This window comes from Drosophila navojoa, chromosome 3 (genome assembly GCF_054131105.1).
Source record: "Drosophila navojoa isolate 15081-1374.11 chromosome 3, UAZ_NAV_1.0, whole genome shotgun sequence".
In the NCBI taxonomy this organism is placed as follows: Eukaryota; Metazoa; Arthropoda; class Insecta; order Diptera; family Drosophilidae; genus Drosophila; species Drosophila navojoa.
The window spans coordinates 21367584-21390087 of record NC_142891.1 but is presented as its reverse complement, the minus strand read 5'-3'; the positions used below and the strand labels follow the sequence as shown (position 1 = coordinate 21390087).

The following is a 22504-nucleotide window of genomic DNA, read 5'->3' as shown; positions in this document are numbered from 1 at the left end:
TGGCAAATGTTTACAACATTTTTACACGTTTTTGTTTTGTTTAAATTTTCCGGCGAATTTCTTCGGCAACACAACAATTTACTATAAAATTGCCAGCTAGCAAAGAATGTGCTGGCGCTGCTCAATTTTCCAACAAAATGATGATGAGATGTGTCTGTTGCGGACATTGATGGTGCCTGGAGGGGCGGGCCGACGGGTGGCTCGCCAGCCGCCTAAAAGCAGACTGCCATTTGGCCAACCAAAATTCAAATGAGCGCTGGGCAGTTGGGCAGTTGGTAAAGCGACCACAGTGCCTGGCGAAAAATTGCCTCGGCTTTGATTAATTAACTTAAAACAGCTATTGACATAAGCCTGCATACAAACAAACACACACACACACACACACAGATAGAGCGCATGACAGTGGCATAAATTTAATTGAATTGTGCGGCGTGTGCCGCGTGTCATGTGGCATGACCTGCATTTGACGCACGCTGCCTTTTGCATGGCCATTAACGAGCTGCGGCAGATAAGCTACAGCCAAAATATATATACGTTGAATATATACATAAATGTAGACGTACATATCTAAGTACGTGTGTCTATATTTAGACATTGTTTAGACTGCAAATAGATAAAATTTTGACAGTTCACGCGGTTGTTGGCTAGGTATTTTATTTATATTGACATTGTGTGAATCAATATATTTTATAGATTATATTAATACATTTTTTATATGAAAATACAAGTGTGTATATAATAATTCCCCATGTAGCAATTCATATTTAAAAGCCTAATCAATTTGACTTTTGTTTGATAATTCAATAAAATAAATAAATAAATAAAAAAAAAACTATTAAATAAACAAATTTCAATAAATTTTTTAATATATTTTTTTTTTTTAAATGTGAAAATCTTAAAAATATCACATTTCTTTCAATTTCAATTTAGTATAAATATTTTATAAAAATATACCTTTATTTTTAATATACATATATCATAGATATATACTTATTTGCAATAGAGTGAATTTAACATTCGCGATACTTCATTAACGAACCTCGCAAACATCTCGATTTCCCGCGAACTCAACAGCCTTTGAGCCCAAATTTAAATTGGATTAAAACTTTTGTATGGCTCATTTGAAAATCACATTTTTCGCAAAGAAAATCCAGATTTTCACCCATGCCATATTTAAGCCTACGATTTATGCGCAACATTAACATTCAAGTGCTGCCCAACCCCCTGCAAAAATTAAGCTAGATTATGCGACGCTTAACATACAAAATTTCAACGGCAATTTTGTGGGCTCAACTGCTGTGTTTTTACTTTTTCATTCTTGTTTTTCTTTGGCATGCTACACGCGCCAATAATAATAATATTTAATTTACTTGACAGACGCGGCGTATGCGCAACGTGTGCCGCGTGCCACAGCTTTATGCAGAGCAGTTAAATGTTTAATGAATTTCAAGTACGCAGCTCGGCTCGCTTTACATGCTTTACATGAGGAGCTTTATTAACTGACAGGCAAACTGGTTTCGCGAAAGGAGGCAAGAGCAATAGATGAAACTGAAACCGAATCAAATTAGGTTAACAAATTTAACATGTGGAAAGTTCGGCAATATTATGGAAATCATAAATACAATTTCAGCTTCAGTTTTTATAGACAAAGCATTTGCTATCTGTGAATCAATAAAACTTTTCATTTCTTTGCTTTGACTTGGAGTCGATCGAAATGAGGTGAATATTTATGAACAGCATCTAAGGTTTGGGCACTTCCTTTCAACTTTGACAAAGTTTAGTTCCATTTATTGCCAAAGTTTTCGCTTATCTTCTATTGAAAAGTGTTCTTCGATTTGAGCTGTGATTCGAGCCACTGACTAATTTTGTAGTTGTTTTCACTTTCCGACTATCGAAAATGGGAGCAACAGTTTCCGGCGCTCCATGTCAACGACATCGACACAATTATACTAAATTTCCGTGCGGAAATGTAGCGCACCTTGCTACCAAAAAACATTTTTGAATATCTCTCACTCCCTTGCAAACCACGCCCCATTGCCATGCACCACCAGCCCACCAGCCTCGCGCCCTTCGTTTCTGGCTGGCTGGCAAAAGTTCAATTTCGCATTCAATTTGCCATTTCCACAGAGGCTGTACAGAAAATTGCCAAAATCCAAAAAAAAGATATGGGAGTATTCAAACAATTTGAGTCTGGTACGAATGACGGTGCTCATGAATGTTGCGTATATATGAGTGTGTGTGTGTGAGTGTGTGTGTTTGCGCTTTTATCGCCATCGACTTTGACTTTGTTGCCGCTGACGTTGCCTGCGGCTCGCACTCTCGCATGGATATAGACAGTTTAACGATAACACACACACACTCACATACACACACAAACACTCTCACATACGCAGTCACGCTTCGGTTGCAGCGACAACGGCAACGTGTCGAGCATAAGTAATGTTTATTTTATTTTATTTTTGCCATGTAAAACATGGCAAAAAAAAAAAGAAGTAAAGTAAAGACTCCGGCCCCGCCCCCAAATCCGCAATACACTCACGCAAATTGTCAAAATTTGTTCGGCACAGTGGCGCAATTTCAGGCATTAAATGGGATATAAATGCTAATAAATTGATCGATAAAAAGGAAAAACCAACCTCCAAATGGAAAAACCAACAGCAAATTGTTCGGCGTTTGCAACTCTATTTGATTGCGTGGAGACTGAATGTCGATTGTGGCGAATATAGTCCAAACCATATATCAAAAATGTATTTAGAATACATATGTATTTTTATAGAAAAGGTTTTGAAATTAATAGTGTTTTTGTTCTAGTGATGGCAGCTGTGCAAATGATGATAATTTCAAAAATGCTGCAAACTATCGATATCGATAAATGTACTAAACATACAGAATATCGTGCTCAGTATTTTTTAGTATCGATACTCTCCAGATGACGATGCCGTGCAAGCCAAGGCGCAAATTTCTTTATCTATTTTGCTGCCTTACTGCAAATCAGCGTATAAATCCTCCGACCCCCATGCACAACCACTGTACGCAGGCCATGTTGACCTCTATCCGTATATTGCTGTTGCTTATAGCATTGAGCTGCACTCAGTTTTACAAAATTGACACCGTAGACATCTTCGACAGCAGCACGATAAAAAATAAAAGAAAAAATTGAATTTCTGAATGTGGATGGGGCCAACAAAAAATGATTGTTTGCTGAGTAATTACATTGTAGCTATTGTTGCTGTTGTTGTAGTTGCTCTTGGCCAATTTAATTTTGTGGGCGTCTGACAGGGCGCAACAAGACAAACTGTGCCCCAAATTATCTGCTCGACACGTACAATAACCGGATATGTGTGTGCCTGTGTGTGAGGATGCCAGGCAGCTGCCGGGCTCGAAATCGAATCAATAAACGCTCCTCGAATATATATAAAATTGTCTGCGACTGCTGCAGGTGAAGGTGACCGCAGCTGTTGCTATTTTCACCACACAATGCGATTTAAAATAAATTCACACTGCAGACAGAGAACGTAAAGAGAATAATAATAATAAAAGCAGTCAGACACACGGGTTTGTGAGAAGACATCACTCATACGACATGTGCAGCGTGCCTGCCGCAAGTGCTTCGCTCCAACAGCTTGACATCTTTTAATTAAAATATGTTAATGTAGATGCCAGTTTATGCATATAGTCGTAAGACAGCTCCGGAACTCTCGCCCAAAGCTTATTTCAAAATGCTCAGCAAAGTTGCCAGTAAATGTCAAATGGCCTTGCTGCTGCTGCTGCGTCAGTTAAGGTCGAACCGCAGTGCAACAGGCGAATTCGACATTTACATGAATGTAAACAGATGCAGCAGCAGCAACAAGGGCAATAGCTACTGTGAAAACAGTTAAATGTACAGCCATATTAAATTAAATATTTATCATTTCTGGTTGATGTTTTAATATATGTATATAAAATGAATTGTGGATTAGAGCAGTATTAAATGCACAACCCTTCGACGGCATATTAACAAATATTTATATTTTGTAATAACTACAATTTTATAAAGAAAAATCAATTTTATATTTCAACCTGTAGAAGATATGTTTTACTCAATTTGCCACGCTCTCAAAAAGCGTATATCTTACTTATACATGTACAAAAATACATATACATTCTGCATTTACCCTGGCATACCGGATCATACTGACCAAAGGACGGACGGACAATAAGACGGACATTGCAAAAAAACCAACATATTCATATTACTTTCATGAATGGGTATAAAAAAAATTAAATTGTGACAAAAATTCCAAGAAATATATATGTATATATAGTTTTTTGTTTTCTCTTATTTCAATTTGTATGTTGACTATATTTTGTAGAATTATTTATATAATATTAATGTTAAAAAGTTTTGCGAATTGTACTTTAATACTCATCATTACATTATTAGTTAATTTTAAGAATTTGACTTCAATATTCCAATAAATATCGCTTAAATCTGATTAAACACTCTCAGTAATACAGAAGCTGGGGCGATATTATCAAGCTTTACATTTAGATTAGATTAATATGCATATAGTTCAATGTCTTAAGTGTAAGTTTAAATATTTGCCATTGTATTATTTCATCTAACCATCTACATTTAATGTGATTACATCCGACTCGTATCCTGTCTGAAAGTTGTTTGCACCAATCATCATCATATATGTATAATTCGCTACTTTAGTCGTTGCACTGCTTACCGTACTGAATAATTCGATGTTGGCAATGTACATGAGTGTATATACATATAGATATAAATATATACGTATATATATAAATGTTTTACAAGCCAAAGTTGAGAACTCGAGCTAAAGAGTGCCTGGAGAGTTGAGCTGCACTCGAATCCAGTTGCTGAAGTCAGTTTACGAGTAGCTTACAGACACACGCGTGCACACACCCACACACTCACACGCACAGGCACACACTCATACATACAGTAAGACATTTGCCAATGATTTGCCAGGGCACGCTCCATTTATTGGCAGATGGAGTGAAAGAGAAGAAAGAGTGCAAGCAGCTCCCAAAAGTATGCAATGAGAAATTGCAACAATGGAGAACGCAGAAGAAGAAGCAGAAGGCAACGTCAATCGAGCGTTAAAGCCACAGATGCACTCAGACAATCAGTGCTATTGTGTATATATATATATATGTGTGTGTGTGTGTGTGACTGTCTACCTGTGTGTGTGTGTGTGTGTGTGCACACAAATCAAATTATCTGATCTGATGGCCGTGTAAAAATAGCAGCAGCCAGACGCTTCTTACCTTCCATGTTTGGCAGTGACACGCATGCACACATACACACACACATACTCAGTTGCTTGAAATAAATCAGAGGAGAAAAATAAACTTGCGCGCAATTAAAGCAATTTCATTGTTTTCACAGTCAGCATTAAAGTAAATGTACTTTAGTGATTCCTAAAGAGTCGTGAATGGAACAAAGAGTTTATATAGTGAAAATTGTATTAATTATTTTTAAAAAATGTTCATTATGCACATGAATTATACAACATTCAGCTTTTTGTCCGCCTGTTAATGCAGAAACGAGTTGTCTTGCAATTAGAGTTCAGTGTAAATTTTTTATATAAAATTAACAAATTTTTTTTTTTTTAATATAAGCAGAAAACAGAAACAAACACATTGATATAAAATCAATTAAAGTGAATATTTTAAATCGCTTTGCGACATTTGTAACCTGCTCTTGTTGGCAATGCAGTTAAATTCACTTACAAACACATAAATATACATATGTACCTACATATGTATATTCGTATGTATAGATTTGTATGCCTGTGCCTCAATTCATGTAACAATTACACGTTTCACGGTCACACAATCGCATTGCAGTCGCAGTTGCTGCATTCACGTTCGCATTCCCGTGCACATTCCGATTCCGATTCCGATTCAGATTTCCATTGGCAGCGACCAGGCCTCGATTGCCAAAGTGTCAAAGGTTGTTTTTGGCTGTCGAAGGACGTGCGCGCAAATGCGTTTATCCGAAACGGGAAATGTTACCAAATGGCTGCTAAATGCTTGCAAAAAAAAAAAAGTACCGAGAAGAAGAAGATGAAAAAAGAGAAACGAAATGAAATGAAAACTGAGAGAGAGCAAAGTAAAAACACGTTGCCAAGGTTAGTTAAATGGCAATGCCATATGGCCGAAGGCGCCTCAAAGTGAGCAACAGGACGAGGACGATGGGCATTAAGTGACATGCTACCCTCGCTCACTTCCTCACTCCTCACTCCACAGCCCATCGTTCCACTCTTGCTCTTTCTCGCTCTCTTCAGTTAATGATACTTGTCATTATCAGCACGCGTGGCTGCTGTCTTATCGGTGACATTGAGCACATTCATTAAAGCACGCACACGCACATACACGCTCACACACATTCGCATAAGATGCTCTGAGATTATGTATACGCCCTGTGCCACTTTCAAGTGTTTTGCTGCGCCGCGTGTCTAACTCAATGCGGCAACATCTTAGGCGCCACGCCCCTCCAGCTCGGCCCAGCGCTTAAGTGATAAAAATATCGCAACCTTCACGCACACACAACAGCCACGCCCACAAGTTGCGCAAGCATGGGGCTGCACTTAAATCTGTTCTTGTTTCAAGTATGAATGGCGCACATTTTAGCCACGACTCGTGCTCAGTTTAAGTGACTGTTACTTGGCACGACATAGCCGCGCGCCCCCACTCGCCCACTTGTTAGGTTATCTATAGACAGAAGTCGTCCTACGTCCACTCCGTCTCTCCATCCATGGCATAACTTGTTGCTCTGCTTAACTTTGCTCTCAATGAATTTTATAGTTTCGCTTTCGCCTTCGACATTTTGAGCGCTGCCTTCTCGTTGTTCTTAAATAAGCACAAAATTGTCTCTTAGCTTTTTACGTTGCCATCCCACCGCACCATCCCAACCGCCCTTCTCTTCCCTGACAATCTTCGCTCTTAACCAAAATGTTGTGTGCATTTGATAGCAGCAAAGTTGGCTTTAAATATTTAACAAGCGCAATTATTGGAATGGCCATCCAAGTAAGTCTGAATTCATTTCTGAAACATCACGTAGATATTTATATAATATGTATTACATATATATATTTCATGAGAGACTCTACGTTCTCTAACCTTCTCAAATCCAAGTTGAATTTAATGTCTTTGCAAACAGTTTTGTTTCGCAAAGTTTTGGCCGCGTTTTCCAGCTAGCCAAAGTTGCAAAGTTAAAGTTTACAGCACTTCGGAACTAGTTCGTAAAATATCGCCAGGAACCTATCGATTAGTAATCGATGTGGCTGCTAGGGGAAACTCAAAGGAACTTGATATAAAGTGCTATATGTGCTTAAAACTTTTCACTTGGCAATTGAGCAAGCACTTTCAGTTGATTTGTATTATTATTATTTTCATTTTGAAATTGATTTAAAATTGGAAATTTGTATTTTTAATTGAATTTGAAAAACGCTTTAACTCGAGCATATAAACAAATCAAGTTTTTAATAGATTTTCTTTGCTATAAGCACGTTGGATATACTCGTGTATATTCGAACATCCACGAATAACAAACATCTTATTCATTCACTTATGCTATGCTAAATCAGGCCTTATGAGCAATCATTGCCAATAATAAACAAATTTCGAGTTCAAAGCTATTTTACGAGCTCTGTGCACATTGTAAATAAACACATTTCAGTTACCTTAATGGGTACTTATTATAAATATTTTATATACATATACACATACATATATATTGGAGTGTACAAAATCTCGTGTGCAACATTCTTCACTGGATGGACACGTGATAAATAATTTGAGTGATGCGTGAGCAATTATTAAATTATTAAAGTAACAAACAAATTTGTCAGCCAAAGCATTAAGAAATTCTTCAGTAAGAGTATTCACTATTCGACTCTGACAGTGCCTCCTGCTGCTGCCTGACATTTGATGTCATGTGTGTTAGTTTTGTTGTGACTGCAGTTGTCCAATTCAATGTAGTTAGTGCAAGCGTTTATTAAATTGTCCGCAAACCAGCTCTAGCTCACGTAAGCCCAACTCCGTTCTCCACCTGTTGTTGGCCCGTCTGTCGCCATCAATCAGAATCTGAATGACAATCGCGGCGCTGCGTTCAGTTAACGCGCACGTAACCACGCGTAACCTCAAACAAAACAAGGGGGGGGGGGGGCGTGGCCGGCCATCCAAAATGTTAGTCCGCAGCACCCTTCACCCCTCACCCTTAGCCCCTGCCATGGCCGTGTGACCTGAAAAGCTGTGAGCTCCATGCGGCATACACTGATTGGACTTTGGTTTTCCTTTCTTTTTTTTTTTTGCATTGGATTTTGGTTGTGGTTGGGGCACAATTTCGGGCACACATTCTAGCGAATTTTCATGGCTATTGTTGTTGTGTTTGTCACTGGAGTCAATTAATCATATTAATTATCGATTTTGTTGTTGTATGCAAATTTATGCTGGCTGAAACTGAAACCCAACACGAAAGCCCGCAGCCCGCAAATAAACTATTTTATGGCCAGTTGGCTTATTATTATATTTAACGACAATTGAACAGGCAGCAGCAACAACAACGATCACATTAACAACAACAACAACAACAACATTTACAGCTTGGTCCTTGCTCAAAATAAAAATCTAATTATCTGCTTCAATGGCGAATTTTAATTAAATAAGTTTTGTGCAACTGCCGCTGTTGTTGTTGTTGTTGCTCTCCGTCGTTGTTGCCGTTATTGGTGCTGTTGTTGTTGTTGTTGTTGTTGTTGTCGATGCTGCAAAGTTAATTAAAAAGGATAAGCACGTTATATCAACCCACGCACACACACACACACACACATACACATCCTCACTCACACAAATTCGCATTTCCTTCCTTTTGCACGGCGCGGCAATTCCTTGCAGTCATATAAACTTTTTTTCATTAACTTTTTGCCAACTTCTTCGAAAAAACTTGTTTGAATAAAAAAAAGAAATGAGCTGCTTTACGGACTTGTTTGACAATTTTTAGCCTTTGCTGAGTAATTGAAATTTTTATAAAACAATAAAAATTACGTTTTTTAGATTAATTAAAATGTATCTTTAAAAATAGTATATTGTTGTAAGTTAATTAATAATAATTAAAGTATGAATAAACAGCAAAATTGAAATTAATAATTGTTATTTATAACAGTAAAAATATATATAAAAATGTTAAGATCGAATTAAAATATTTGAAAACATACAAATTATTTTATTCAACAAAAAAAAAAAAAAAAAAAAAAAAATAAATAAAATAAAAATAAATAAATAAATACATAAAATAAATAAATACATAAAATATATAATAACAATATAATAGTAAATTATAAAAATATAATCATATACACATACAAGTTTTTTAATGCTTCAAAATAATAATAATTAAGTTACATAAAGGCAGTTTATTAAGGATTTACAAAGCAAATAAATATGTATTTCAAATATTTTCAAACATTTACGTTTGCTGCCTTCACTTGCTGTTCGCTTTATGCAGATTTCTTGCCAACAATTTCCCAAACTTCTGTCCGCCTGTCTGTCTGCTTGTGTGTGCGTGTGTCGCTGCTTGAGTTTTTTGCTAAGCGAATTAAGTAAAGCTTACGATGATATGCCAAGCCACAAAAAACGTAAAAGAACGGAACGGAAGCCGAACGAAAAACTCGAGAACTACTTAACAACTCGCCTATGGGCTAAAGTGTAAAAGTTTTTCACTCGAATGCTCTGCGAAAGTGTGTGGAAAGCGAGACTGTGTGAGTAAGGACAGGGAAGTGGGGCAGGAGTAGGGGCAGCAGAAGAGATGGGTGACCATTAACTTTCGAGTTGTCATGTGAGCTTTGTGGGTTTTGCTGTGACAATTTCTGCCAGGCGAAACTTTGTTTTTGCACTTGCATTCGATGTGCGCATTTTGTGCGTGTGTATGTGTGTGTGTATGTGTCGTTCAAGTATTAATAAGCACACACACAACATAGATAACCACACGCACACACACACCCATAGGCACATTTGTACACACACACACACAACATTAATGCTTCTATGTTAGCTATGTTGACTGGGCAACTATCTCTGAGTTCTGTGCGCCTGGCTGGAAATTATATGGAAAGCACACATATATACACAGACTCACACACACACACGCACATGTATACACAAAGCACACAGTGGCAGTTGTGCGTCACATAGCGCCAAAAACTTGTTTGTGGTTGCACGGAAAAACAGCAACAAGGAGTAAGAAAAGTTGTTAGCAACGAATTTTAAATACACTGAAGGATGAATTTAAGGAATCTCTTATATACTTTATGAAGCATACAGAACTTTATACAAATAATTTCCATTTGCATATGTATATATGTATATTATTTCTAATAAGTCAATAAGAAGCAACACAAAACAAAATCCCCTTTACAGTTACCTTATTGTAATACCTTATAGTAATAGTGTATAAAATGGACGCAAAAAGAATATAAAATCCTACCGTCTGACGCCCTTTCTCTTTATCTGCCGCACGCTTTCAACTTGCCCTTTCTCCCTCTCTCTTTTCAGTCTTGCCTGACCTTTTTTTTAGACATTTTCTGCTTGAATTTTCAAATGTGCAACTGTTGAGTATTTATTAGTGTGTGTGTGTGTTTCTCTGTGTGTCTATGTACACATATGCGCATCGCTGCCTCTCTCTCTTTCTCTCTTTGGGCAAGTGGGGTCTTGTGGCACGTTTCGGGTTTATTGAAAGCGCTGCTTGCGCTTCTGCTATTCCCCCACGTGTGTATTCACGCCTGGCTACAATTATATATCAAGTGCATTGAAGTGTGTTGGCTAAGTTGGCAAATCCAGAGCCAATCAGATAAACGTAAACAGTCGCCGGTGCCGCTGCTGCTTAAAACTAAAAATTAAGAACTAAATTCGTTTCTATCCGATTATCAGGACAATATATTTCCTAGTCTGCACTCCATAAAATTGTCACATTATCAGGTCGGGGCTTCGCGCTGACGCCCAACATTTATCTAATCTAAGAGCCAAACACGCATTGCCTTGTACCTGAGCACGTTTCCATGGCCTGAAATCACTAAATTTAGCCCGATTGACGGATATGCCAATTAAGCCAGATAGATAAAACGTACAGCAATTGAATAAAGCCGAGAACTTTGTTTGCTGACATTAAATTTGGGCACGCGAGGAATTAAATATTAATAAGTATAATGTTTTTAGATTTTCACCAAAGTATAAAATAAAAATATAAAAAATTTTAAATATAAAATAAAAACAGGATAAAATAGTAATTTTTATGCAGAATCAACCCAATTGTACTGTAGATTTAAAAAAAATTTTTGTTTATTCAAGGCTTAGAATGTGTGAAAATTATCAAAAATTCAAACACAATTCACTTTTGCTCGACTCTTCCATCTCTGCCTTGACTCTGTCCTTGCGATGGCCAACAAACATATCGCAATCTGCCCAAAGGCAGACTTGGCCGTATCTTTCTTCTGGTGAATTTTTTGTACAGCTCAAAACATAAACAAAATGATATGAAACATAGCCTTTGCTTCCGTTGAAGATAAACTTTCTTCATTTTTACACATTCATGTTTGTCATACAATGCATTTCCTGTTTTATTCTTAGAGATTCAAAGCATGAGAAAAATATTTTTATATATTTGCTAAATATTTATTCAGACAAGTCTCCTGAAAAGTCAAGTCTTGAACAATTATAAAAGCGCTGTAAATCTCTACGCACTCTGACGTGTTTTGTCAGCTAAGTTGAGCAAACTGCAAAGTCCGAGCACAAAAATCACTTAAAGTATTTAATTACAAAGCGTAAAACGAGATAGCGCTCGAATAGACAAATACGCATACAAAGCAGCTAGCAAAGCGAAATAAAATCAAATTGCGAAACAAAATGAAAATGTGCGCCATCTGGCGGCAGCGGGGGCAAGAGAGTCGATGTGACGTTAGGGTCGACGGAAATAGCGTGGAGCAACTGCAGCAGTAGCAGCAGAGGCAACGGCAGCAGAGGCAGCAGCAACAGCAGTGACTGACAGCAAGCGACAGAGAGGCAACAACAGGTGGCAGAGGGAGCGTTGCCAACGCACAGTGACTCAGAGCTAATATTTTTTCATTTTGTATAAAGGAAAAAGCGGAAATATTTGACATTGCTAAAGTAAAATAAAATATAAATAAACTACTCAAGTTTCCAAACAAACTGCCTTTTTCCAAACTTATTTTTATAGGCTTTTACATACATACGTATTTATATTTTGAAATAAAACAAAATAAGGGGGTAATATTATTCAGGCATAACAAACTATCAATAAAATAATACAAAAATCTTAAAATGAATTGCTATGCCAAAATAGTTAATTTCTAGTTTTAGTATATAATAAATTTATATAAAAGAAAAAGGTAATATTTTCCATTATTGAAGCAAAGTAAAATATAAACAATATAAACAATTTTTTTTTTTATTTATTTATAAGCCAATATCACTAAATATATATATATATATATCTTTTTTTTTTTAAGAATTTTTATGTGTTTACAGTCAGAAGTTTCGTCCCACAGTCTTACTACTTTTATTTTGCAATTGCATGTGATGCCAATGGATGCTAGATGGCGCCTGCTGACATTTTGCAACTGCAATTTATTCCGCCAAGCGTTCGTTTGCTCCTGCCTCGTCCTCCGTCCTCTGTCTCTCTCTATCTCGCTCTCTATCACTCGCTCGCTTTCACTCTCACTGTGTTATGTTTAATCTGTGCACGAGTCTGTGTGCTGGCACTGCCGTTGGCCTTAGAATAAATATTAAGTATGCTCACTCAGTGTACGTATTTATGCAAATAATTGTTTTTGGCGAGTCGCTCGCGCAGCAAACTGTTCGCAAAGTGAAAGCTGTTGCTGCAATTTTAATCTAGCAACTGCTGCAGCTGCAGCCAAGACAAACAGAGCGACCGGTGCAGGAGGCGGACGGACGAGGGGCGTAACAGGAAAGCAGCAGTTGTTAACTCTGATTTAATGGCAATGAAGGAGCTGCCAGCGCTCGACCATACTTAACTGTCCAACTGGCTCTGGCCTGGCCTGCCTGCCTGCCTGGCTTCCTATTACAACTGCAGCTCCTTCTGATCCTTGTCCGGCTGCCACTATGGCGAACGGAAGTAGCTACGTGCTGTGTGCTCGACGTTTGCGGCAGCGTCCCGGTTACGTCTACGTGCTCCGGTTCTTGTTGTGAGGGGCTTTAATAGGTTAATGGCAGCAGCAGTAGCATCAGCTGCTAGCTGCAATAGCTGCATAGCTGCTCTCTCCCTCTCCCTCTCTCTCTCTCTCTTTGTCTTACTTCCTCTCTATTTACCACTCGACAGCCCGTTGGCATTATGATAAATACACATTTGAAGTAGGCGGCTCACGCGTCCGGGCGAATGGACTTTTAAATTACTTGGCCCTGCTGAAAGTTGAAGAAAGTTATGGCCCCGGCAGACGGGGCCGAGGTCGCTGCTGAGTGCTCGCCAGTGGCTATTGAATCAAAGCGCATTTCCGACAGCAATTTGCTCAATTTGGACAACGACGACGACGACGACGACGACGAAAAAAGTTTCAAGAGTCGTTTGCATGAAACGCCCATAAGTTGTCACCATAAACACTTAACAAGCTCCGTTTCGGTGCGGCAAACTGGCCCTAATGGCTGGACAGTGAAGTGCATTTCACTTAGACGTGCTTATGTGGGGTATATGTGTGTTAAAAATTATTCAAGAATTGTATAAATTAATAATGGACAAATTGTTATGAATATACTTTCTTGTCTTTGGAGAAAACAGTACAAAATTGTGTGAAAGTAGCCAAGTTATGTTTATTAATCATATCAGACTGCCTTCCATTTCTTCAATATATACAATTCATTTATATTTTGAGCTTAGTCAAGTGTTAAGTTTAAGTTTAATATTTGCACAAGCTGCCGAAAATCTTGTTAAAAATCTGATTAATCTGCAAAGTTAGAGAGAAAGACTCACACACACACACACACACACACACACACACACACATTCATAATTCTCTTTCCATTCTCATAAAATTCGTCCAACATTTAATTCTAAATTCAAGACACCCTTTAGTTGGGTCCTTGAGTGCTGGGTGCAAAAAAGAAAAAGCCATATAAAATATGTGGCAAGCATGCGGACAATGTGCAATCTGTGCCAGGCACATGTCACCCGCACACACGCCATGACAAAGGCGAGATGTCAGAGGCAGCAGCAGAAGCAGCAGCAACAGCAGCAGCAGCAACTGTTGTAACACCAGCAACAACAACAGCATCAATGACAACGACAGCAGCTGTGTGGGTGTGGCAATAGTAGTAGCTGAACAAGAAGAAGCACAAGAAACAGAAAAACTATAATGTCAGGCTCTAGACAAAAGGCGCTGCTGGGCGTGTCGTGTGTAGGTGTTTGGGGGGCGTGTGGGCACAAAACTTTAATGGTGTCAGTAATTGTTAACTCAAGCGACGTTTATTTCCTGCCTGCCTGCCTGCCTGCCAGACAGCTTGTTTGTGTGTGCGTCTCTTTCTCTCTCTGTGTGTGTGTGTGTGTGTGCAATGCAGGAGAAAGAAAAAAAGCATTGCATACTTTGTGGCGCTTTTATAATACAATATTGTACATCTTTGCGTGGCACTTCAACGCCGCTGTTAAGGATATAAAAACAAAAGTCAAGTGTCGCCAGGCAGCTGCCACACACGCACACACATTGTATATAAGTTAGCTGTTATAACGGCCGCAAGTATATTACGTATACGCCATGTGGCCGCTCTTGCCTTCATTTTAGTGCGCAAATTAACTGGCGCTGGCATAACATTTAATTAACACTTGACTCCCGCACACACACATATACATATATGCCCCGTCACATATTCCATTAAATTACACACATTTGTCAATTTGATGTCAGAATGTGAAACTGGCCAAAATAAAGTACAATAAAAATATAAAAAATAAAAGAGCAAAAAGGACGAATGCCTGGAATGCTTGCTGCCGGCCACAACAACAGCCACTGCCACTGCCACTGCCACTGTCACTGCCGCAGCAACAACAAAGTCGTTACAAATTTGTCTAGACGCCTTTTGTCTAGCAAGGCTGGCATGACTGGCAGCGCCAACAGACAACGGACAGAGGGCAGGACAGGACAGGACCGGACAGGATGGGCCAGGACAGGCCCGCAGCACTTGAGTGACATTATTGTCCTTATTGAATCCAATTCGGGTGACATTTTTGTCCAGCCGCCGGGCCACACAATTTGTCCGACTGCCACATAAAAATTGTTTTAAATCACTTCTTAATTTGACTTTTTCTTCCCACAATAACTGTCGCCCTCTATGCTCATTTACTGTGTCCCTCACGCCTGCAGGCCATTTGTTGTTAATAACTTATTTGCCTTATTTATAGACCTTTAATAAGCTTGATTTTGAATGTACATACAAATTTACTGGGAGCATTCTTCAAATTTTGTGTTCAACTAATAGTATTTTTTATATAAACCCACATAAGTTGTTGCCAAGTAATCTTTAATTTCTTACGCTCTTTCTGTCTTAGCAAACACTCAACAAGTCAAGTGCAAAATCAATAAAAATAATTTCAAGTCAAATTGGGCAATAGATAAAGCAAATATTTGCAATTAAAATAGACAGAGATAGGATTTTGTCTAAGCACGTTTAAGAAAATAGGGCACTGAAGAATATTTAAATGGTATGCTAAAAGAGAAATATGCATTTATAAGTATATATCACATAAACATTTATAAACTTTTTGATAAAGTCAGCTTTTACAGCAAACAAAAACCTGGAATGAATTCAAACATAATACAAACTTACTCAATGAGCAGCACAAATTAATAAACAATTAAGCCAATCACTCGCTAAAAGTTCAATAAATGAAACACAAAAGGCTGACTTAGCCTTAGAGTAAATATTTGATATAAATCCCAAATATATTTACGTCCAACCCAATTGCTGCACAGATAATTCGTCAATTGTTGTTCAGAGTTTTGTGTGCCAATCTATATATATATATGTATGCCTAATATATGATTTATAGAGAGCAGCACGGCATGCGGCAGACATCGATTTGTGCCGAAATTTTATCTGTGTCCTTCCAAGTGATTAAGCAATAAATCCATATAGAAGTTGACAATGAATAATGAACCAGCCGAAAATAAGGAAACTGTGAAAATATGCGAATGTGTAATGTGAGCAAAAGTAAAGCCATTTGCCACTCGACTTGTTTAGCAAAGTGGGGACAGCAGTGGGTGGCCAGGTGGAGGCCAGTGGAGCTGGAGCGGCTTGGACTGTCGAAAGTCATTTCTAGCTGTGGCAGCAGTGGCTTAGCACACTGACTCGTTGCGACTGGTTGTCATGTAATATTCTACTGCTGCTGCTGCTATCCTATGTCATCATCATTGGAGAGGCTGAGCACGTTTTACTGTTAAATATTTGAACAAATATTAAATGTAGTCGAAAGTCCAAGACGTGACACATTTAACGGGACAAAATCGAATTTCACAAATGACCAAAACTCTGACTTTAAGCGCATAATTTGTGCGTCAATGAACAGCGAGAAGAGCGCCACAGTAATAACACGACAACACGAACGCAATTTAAATGATATTTCAGCTTATTTTTATCAACAACATTTCATACGAAATAAATGATGCCAAAGGCACGCAGAGAGAGTGAGAGGGGGACGCAGGCCTAATGCTTGCCTCTGTCTGACTCGTGCTCATAAACGTAAAACGCTTAGCAGTTCAGACAAAACAAAAAACAATTGAAACAGTCCAGGAGTTGTTAGCTAAAAGGTACCCTGTATATGGGTATTGGAGAAGCTAACATAAAAATTTAACAGTGCAGAGTAAACATGGTATTGGTTTACATGCATATATCGATATTTATATATAGATAACGATATTGATCGATTTCAGTTTTTGGGCAAGTTATAGAATAAGTTAAAATAAGCTAGATTGAATAATTTGGAACTTTCCCTCTAATGAAGGCTTTTAACAGATATCGATATTTATCGATTCCTACATACAAAAACTAAAATAAATTTAAGGCCTGTATTGAATTAATAAGAAATAACTTTGAATTGTGATACACAAGCATCTACATGTTTTCTTGCAGTTAATTAAATCCTTGGCTCTTATGTAAAATTTTACACTAGTATTCATAGCTATTTTAGATCTAGATTATCTGCCAGATTTGGATGGATGGATTTCTATCTCCCATAAGATATACGCCTTTTGGCTCATTTTAAATTTGTACAGAGTATATAAGCACAAGTATACAGAGGCACTCACACACACACACACACACACGCAAACAGGGACAAGTAGAATCGTTTGCACGCGGGGCCATGGGCAAGGGGAAGGAAAGGGGTGGCAAAAAGCGGGCACGGCTAACAATGCCGCCAAATGAAACAACAAAAAACATGGCCATAACAATAAAAGCACAACAATAAACAGTAACAACGAGCCCAACGTGGGCAAGGATGTGCGCACTGGCAAGGACGTGGGCTCAGGAACAGGAGCCATAGTTACGGAGACGTAGAAAGAGACAGCGGCAGAGACAGAGACAGAGACAGAGGCAGAGATCCTCATGGCCGTGCGCCTGCCAAGTGTACCAGATTAACGAAATGTTTGTTAAATGGCCCACGCTTCTTTTTTTGTTGCTGTTGTTGTCGTTGTCGTTGGTGGGCAGGCGGTTAAGTGTGGCAAGTGGGCGTGGCGCATAATTTGACAGAAAATGGCGCCACATTCCAAAAACGCAACATAGACAAGACCCGCGCTAATAAGCCAGTGCCTAGCGCTTCCGTTTAGCCTAGGTCTTTAAAGAGCCCCAGCTCTGTCCTAGGCAAAGTCTTAAGACGAACCATTGGAGCAGCTTAGGCAGACATTTTAATTAATTAAAAATATAATAATAGCCAAAAATTATGCACAAAGAAGTCATGTATATATGTATGTATATATTTGCCATTTTCATTTTAATTTGCATTTTCATTTGGCTAATGCTTGTAAAAGCAGCTTATTGGATATACTATAAGTAAAATGTATTTCCTCGGAATAACAATGCTGGCCATTTGCCTAGAGACATGAATATTTAAGTGCGGTGTATATCAAAATCTTAAAGCTAAAAAATTTATAATATTTTCAATTAAAATGTTTGCTGTTTTATGTTTCTTGGAAATGAAAATTACTTATATTAAACTATAAATGTGAAAATAATATATATATATATTTTTTTACATATTTTAAATCTGGAAATCTCATCTTGGTTTTTAATGCTCTTTTTTTGCAATGCATTCTAGACAATTTGAAATAAATACAAACTATCTTAATATGTATATAATTTGTTCTTGGCCAAATTAATTTTATTATTAAATCGTATTAAAGAATATTAAAAATGTCTTAATTTATGTAAACTGTAGTACGAAATCTTAAAGCAATCCTGTTTTTAATTTTATTCTACAATTTTCCTCTGCCACTCTATTAACGTATCCTCAGCTGTGGTTACAATCCACATCTTTTTTCATATTTGCGCCTCACTACACATGAATGATTTCTTTGTGGAAAGTGCAAAACTCAAAGCCCAGCTCAATACGTTGTGGCAAATACGCACAATAACAATACAAACATTGTTACATACACGTATATAAATGTATAATACGCTTTCATATGTATTTGTGTGTGTGTGTAATTTCAATTGATTTGCCGTCAATTTCATTTCTGCCCTGTGCTAAAAGGCAAAAATGGCCCGTGGCAAAAAAAAAAGGAAGACATACACACACACATACACAGGGCAGCAGCTACATGACGCTAACATTGATGAATTATTGTTCCGCTGAAGTCCTCTCCATACACATACACACAGACAATACGTACAAATGAACACACGCACAGACACACATTACGCATACGCAGCGTGGGCCACGTCAAGTTGCGGCCGCCTGTCAGCAGCCGCTCCCGTTCTCTATGCCTTTGCCATCGAATTTGGCCCGCTGTCTAACCGCAATCATTCATCATCCAGTAATAACAACAACAACAACAACAACAAAGACAACAACATGTTGCTTTGCTGCGGTTAGCCTGGCTAACCATTTTCCGCTCATTTTGCCTACCCACATCGCCTTGACATCGATATGGTGTTGATATACACTCTCAATGCGCCGACATCGTTAATGTTAATGTTAATGTTATTCTATCTATTGCCTCGGCTGCCTATCTCGGTTTGCTGTCTTACCTTCCTTCGCAATTATAAGTTTACGTATCCTAAATCCCCAAGGATCTCGGGTAATCTTTCAGCTCTCTGTCTGTGGCACACCTACGTATATATGTACATATATGTATTTCTATTTATATACGTCTGCTTTTAAAGACATTGTTCAATGGCAGCTTCAACTTTTTCAAAATGCACAAAAGTAGCAATGAAACGGGTTTGGATTTGGTGCAAATTCTTTGATAACTTTTATAATCTGTGTGCAAACCAAGCCACATCGAGTGTAAGGAGTTTTCATTGTACTTACGTAGTATAAATACTTACGGATGAGGAGTTTAAAATATCGATAGACTGATAATATTGAGAGTGTCAATAAATGTCCGAAGGGAATTTAAATTTAAATTTGAAAACTAAAAACAATCGATATCCATAAATCGATAGGCGACTAAGAAATGCAAATCACGAATTTTTTGATGAAATTTGCAGATTTTCTCAAAGTATACCGCTACAAGCAGATAATTTGCATTGTTAAAGCCATAAACATGTGAGATCAATTACTTTTGCAACTTTTCAAAGTTCACAAACAATTTATTTAATGTGACTGCCAAATGGTTGACTTTACAAATTGTTGCCATTGAGCTTAAGCTAAACAGACGTTAAAAAGCAGCCAAACAGTCGGAAAAATGAATGAGAATAAAAATGCTGAAGCTGAAAAGTCATTAAAAATCACTTGAAAGTGCTTAGACTGCAATTTCACTTCACGTTTGCGTCTCATTATGCTGCACGGCGCAAAGGGAACACGAATTATGGCCAATGCATAATGGCCATTAAAAACTTTTTTTGTCTGCCCAAGCAATCTAAAAAATTGGAAAGAAACAAAATGGAAACAAGCTGCAAAAAGCGTGGTGCACAAAATCAAAAAGAATGAAAGAAAATGAGAAAGAGAAAAAGAAAAAAACTCACCCACACGCATACACAAAAAGGAACGAAGAATACTGAGCCAAGGTAAAGGAGCGGCACATTAGACCAAAACTTTTACAATAATACATTTGGAAGCGACTGATGGCCAGTGCGTCCTTGGACAGGATAAATATAGAAGAAGAGAGATGTATGCGCCACACGCACACACACACAAAGTGGAATAACTACATAAAACAAAAACCAAAAAAATGAAGGAAGAGAAACGAAAAAACGACAACTCGGATAGAAAATTCAGCAGAGCGCAGCTCCGCAACTGCGCGGCTGTCAATACAAAAACGAACAATTAGATGGGCAGCAAGTGGACAGGGTATATGTATGTATGTTTGGTGGCGTCGGAGCACAGGGTGTACGGGGTGAGCCTGCCTGCCTGCCAATGACAATGAGCCAGCGGGCAGCGCAGGACAAACAACAGGCAACAGGCGATTCGTCCTTCTGAATTATTGAGCGTACAACTTGTTGAAAATCCAAGGATGTAATGGAGCCACACACACACACACACACACACTCCTCAATATATAAATGTAACTTTAATTTACTCATATCAACAGAAGATTGAAATATTTACCAAGTTATTTCCCAAAGGGAATTTCTGCATAGCGCGTGAAAAGTGCTGAGAAGAAATGTGAAATGAAAGCGCTAAAAAAACAATTAAAAACTTTGCGAGAGCTTGTGAAGAATGCGCCAAGAAATGTGGATGGGCTTACAGCATTTTAATTGCAGTGGGAGTGGAATGAAGCCATCAGTCGTGACTAGCTTGAAAATGTTGCAAAGCATCCTCACAATTTATTTATTGAAGCGCCTGGAGTATTTTCGAGGGCCTGGGACCATTTTAAATATAAGCAATTAGGCAGTTTAAAACAATTTGGCCAATTTCAATAAATATTTTCCAACATTATATTTTTGAATTTAAACGCTGCTCGTTTATAATCGATAAATGCTTATCATGTTCGCCTATCTGGCAACTCTTCAAACTTAAATAAGAACTTTAACCGCCATTTGAAATGTTTTTAACATTCTGGAGTTTTATCTCTTTGCATTCCAGACAATGTTTCAATAGAGATGGCCAAACTTTCACGACGCGCTCCGTCGTCTGCAGCAACGCCATCAACAGCAACAGCAACAGCATCAACAACAACAACAACAACAACAACTAGCACGGCAACTCCTCCAGCAGCACGAGCAACTGCTAGTCATGCTCGAGGCTCCGCTCAAGCAGAACCACTGCAACGCATCACCCGTGCATCTAACCCAAAGAGCCCCCAAGTGGCCACCCTCGTTGATCCCGATGCCAATGGCATTCTGCATGAGCCGTCGTCTGCATCACCGGCACCGCCGGCGTACCCCAATCACAACAGCAACACTGCCGCCGCTGCCACTTCTCCCGCACCTGTATATGCACACGCACCCAATTCCGTCACGGCCACGCCCTATATGCCACTGTTGCCGCCCGGCGAGCTCAATCTGACCGAAGCGGAAACTGCAGCCGAACGTGCACGCATCCGTGCAGAATTCTTTGCGACGTATGACGTGATGACAGGTGTACGCATCGCCGCCACGCTGGGCGGCTTCTTTGGCCTGATGGTGTTCCTCATCGTGTGGAAAAGCCGCAGCAGCAGCAACGAAACACTCAAGGTGCTCAAGGATCCCAAAATGGCGGCGGTGGCCGCTGTTTGCATGCAGGAGGAGGAGGAGCGTGAATTGCAGGAGGCCATTGTAGCGACGGGCATGTCCATCTATCCGGATGAGTACGATGCACTGGTCTATCGACGTCAGCGCATGCTCTCCCTGGGCAATGTGAGCGCTCCGCCGCTACTCAATCGCGGCTATCGCTGCGCATCTGTAGGCAAGTCAAGAGAACAAGGAAACGCTTTTCCCTATCTTGAGCTAATCTCCTAACTTTTGCTCTTGCAGGTGGCGTTGGCGTGCCTGGGCCGGTGGGATATAATTATTTATTGGAGCCGCCACGCCGTTTTTCCTACTCGGCCATGTCCGCTGGAGGTGGAGGTGCTCCCCATGGCTCGCACGGGAGACGAAAAAGCGGTTCCGAGTCCTCGCGCATCTTCAGCAATTATCCCATGGGCGGCAGCTTTGGCACTGACGATTACTTTATAGAAACGGAGGACGAACTGGAAAACGATGAGTATATGCAGCGTGGTGCGCAGGACGAACCGGAGCAGCTGCACCAGCGCACAGATTCCACACGCAGCAAACAGGGGTTTCTGTCCGTGCCGATGGCGGTGAGTGGGAGACGCCCTAGACTTTCATCTCTGAACCT

General features: G+C 39.0%; 1 protein-coding gene across 5 annotated transcripts in view; it reads left to right on the top strand.

The window, feature by feature from the left end:
* The window catches only part of LOC115562658 (uncharacterized), a 49429-nt gene that overhangs the window by 23443 nt on the left and 3482 nt on the right, over positions 1-22504 (top strand). For 4 of the 5 annotated variants that reach the window (XM_089256945.1, XM_089256944.1, XM_089256943.1 and 1 more), the window contains 2 exons: positions 21272-22072; positions 22141-22466. In XM_089256945.1, the coding sequence (XP_089113071.1) occupies positions 21289-22072; positions 22141-22466 (1110 nt within the window). In that variant the 5' untranslated portion in view covers positions 21272-21288. Of the gene's footprint in view, positions 1-20716; positions 20920-21271; positions 22073-22140; positions 22467-22504 lie in introns of those variants that run through there. The other variant, XM_089256946.1, reaches the window with a different exon arrangement.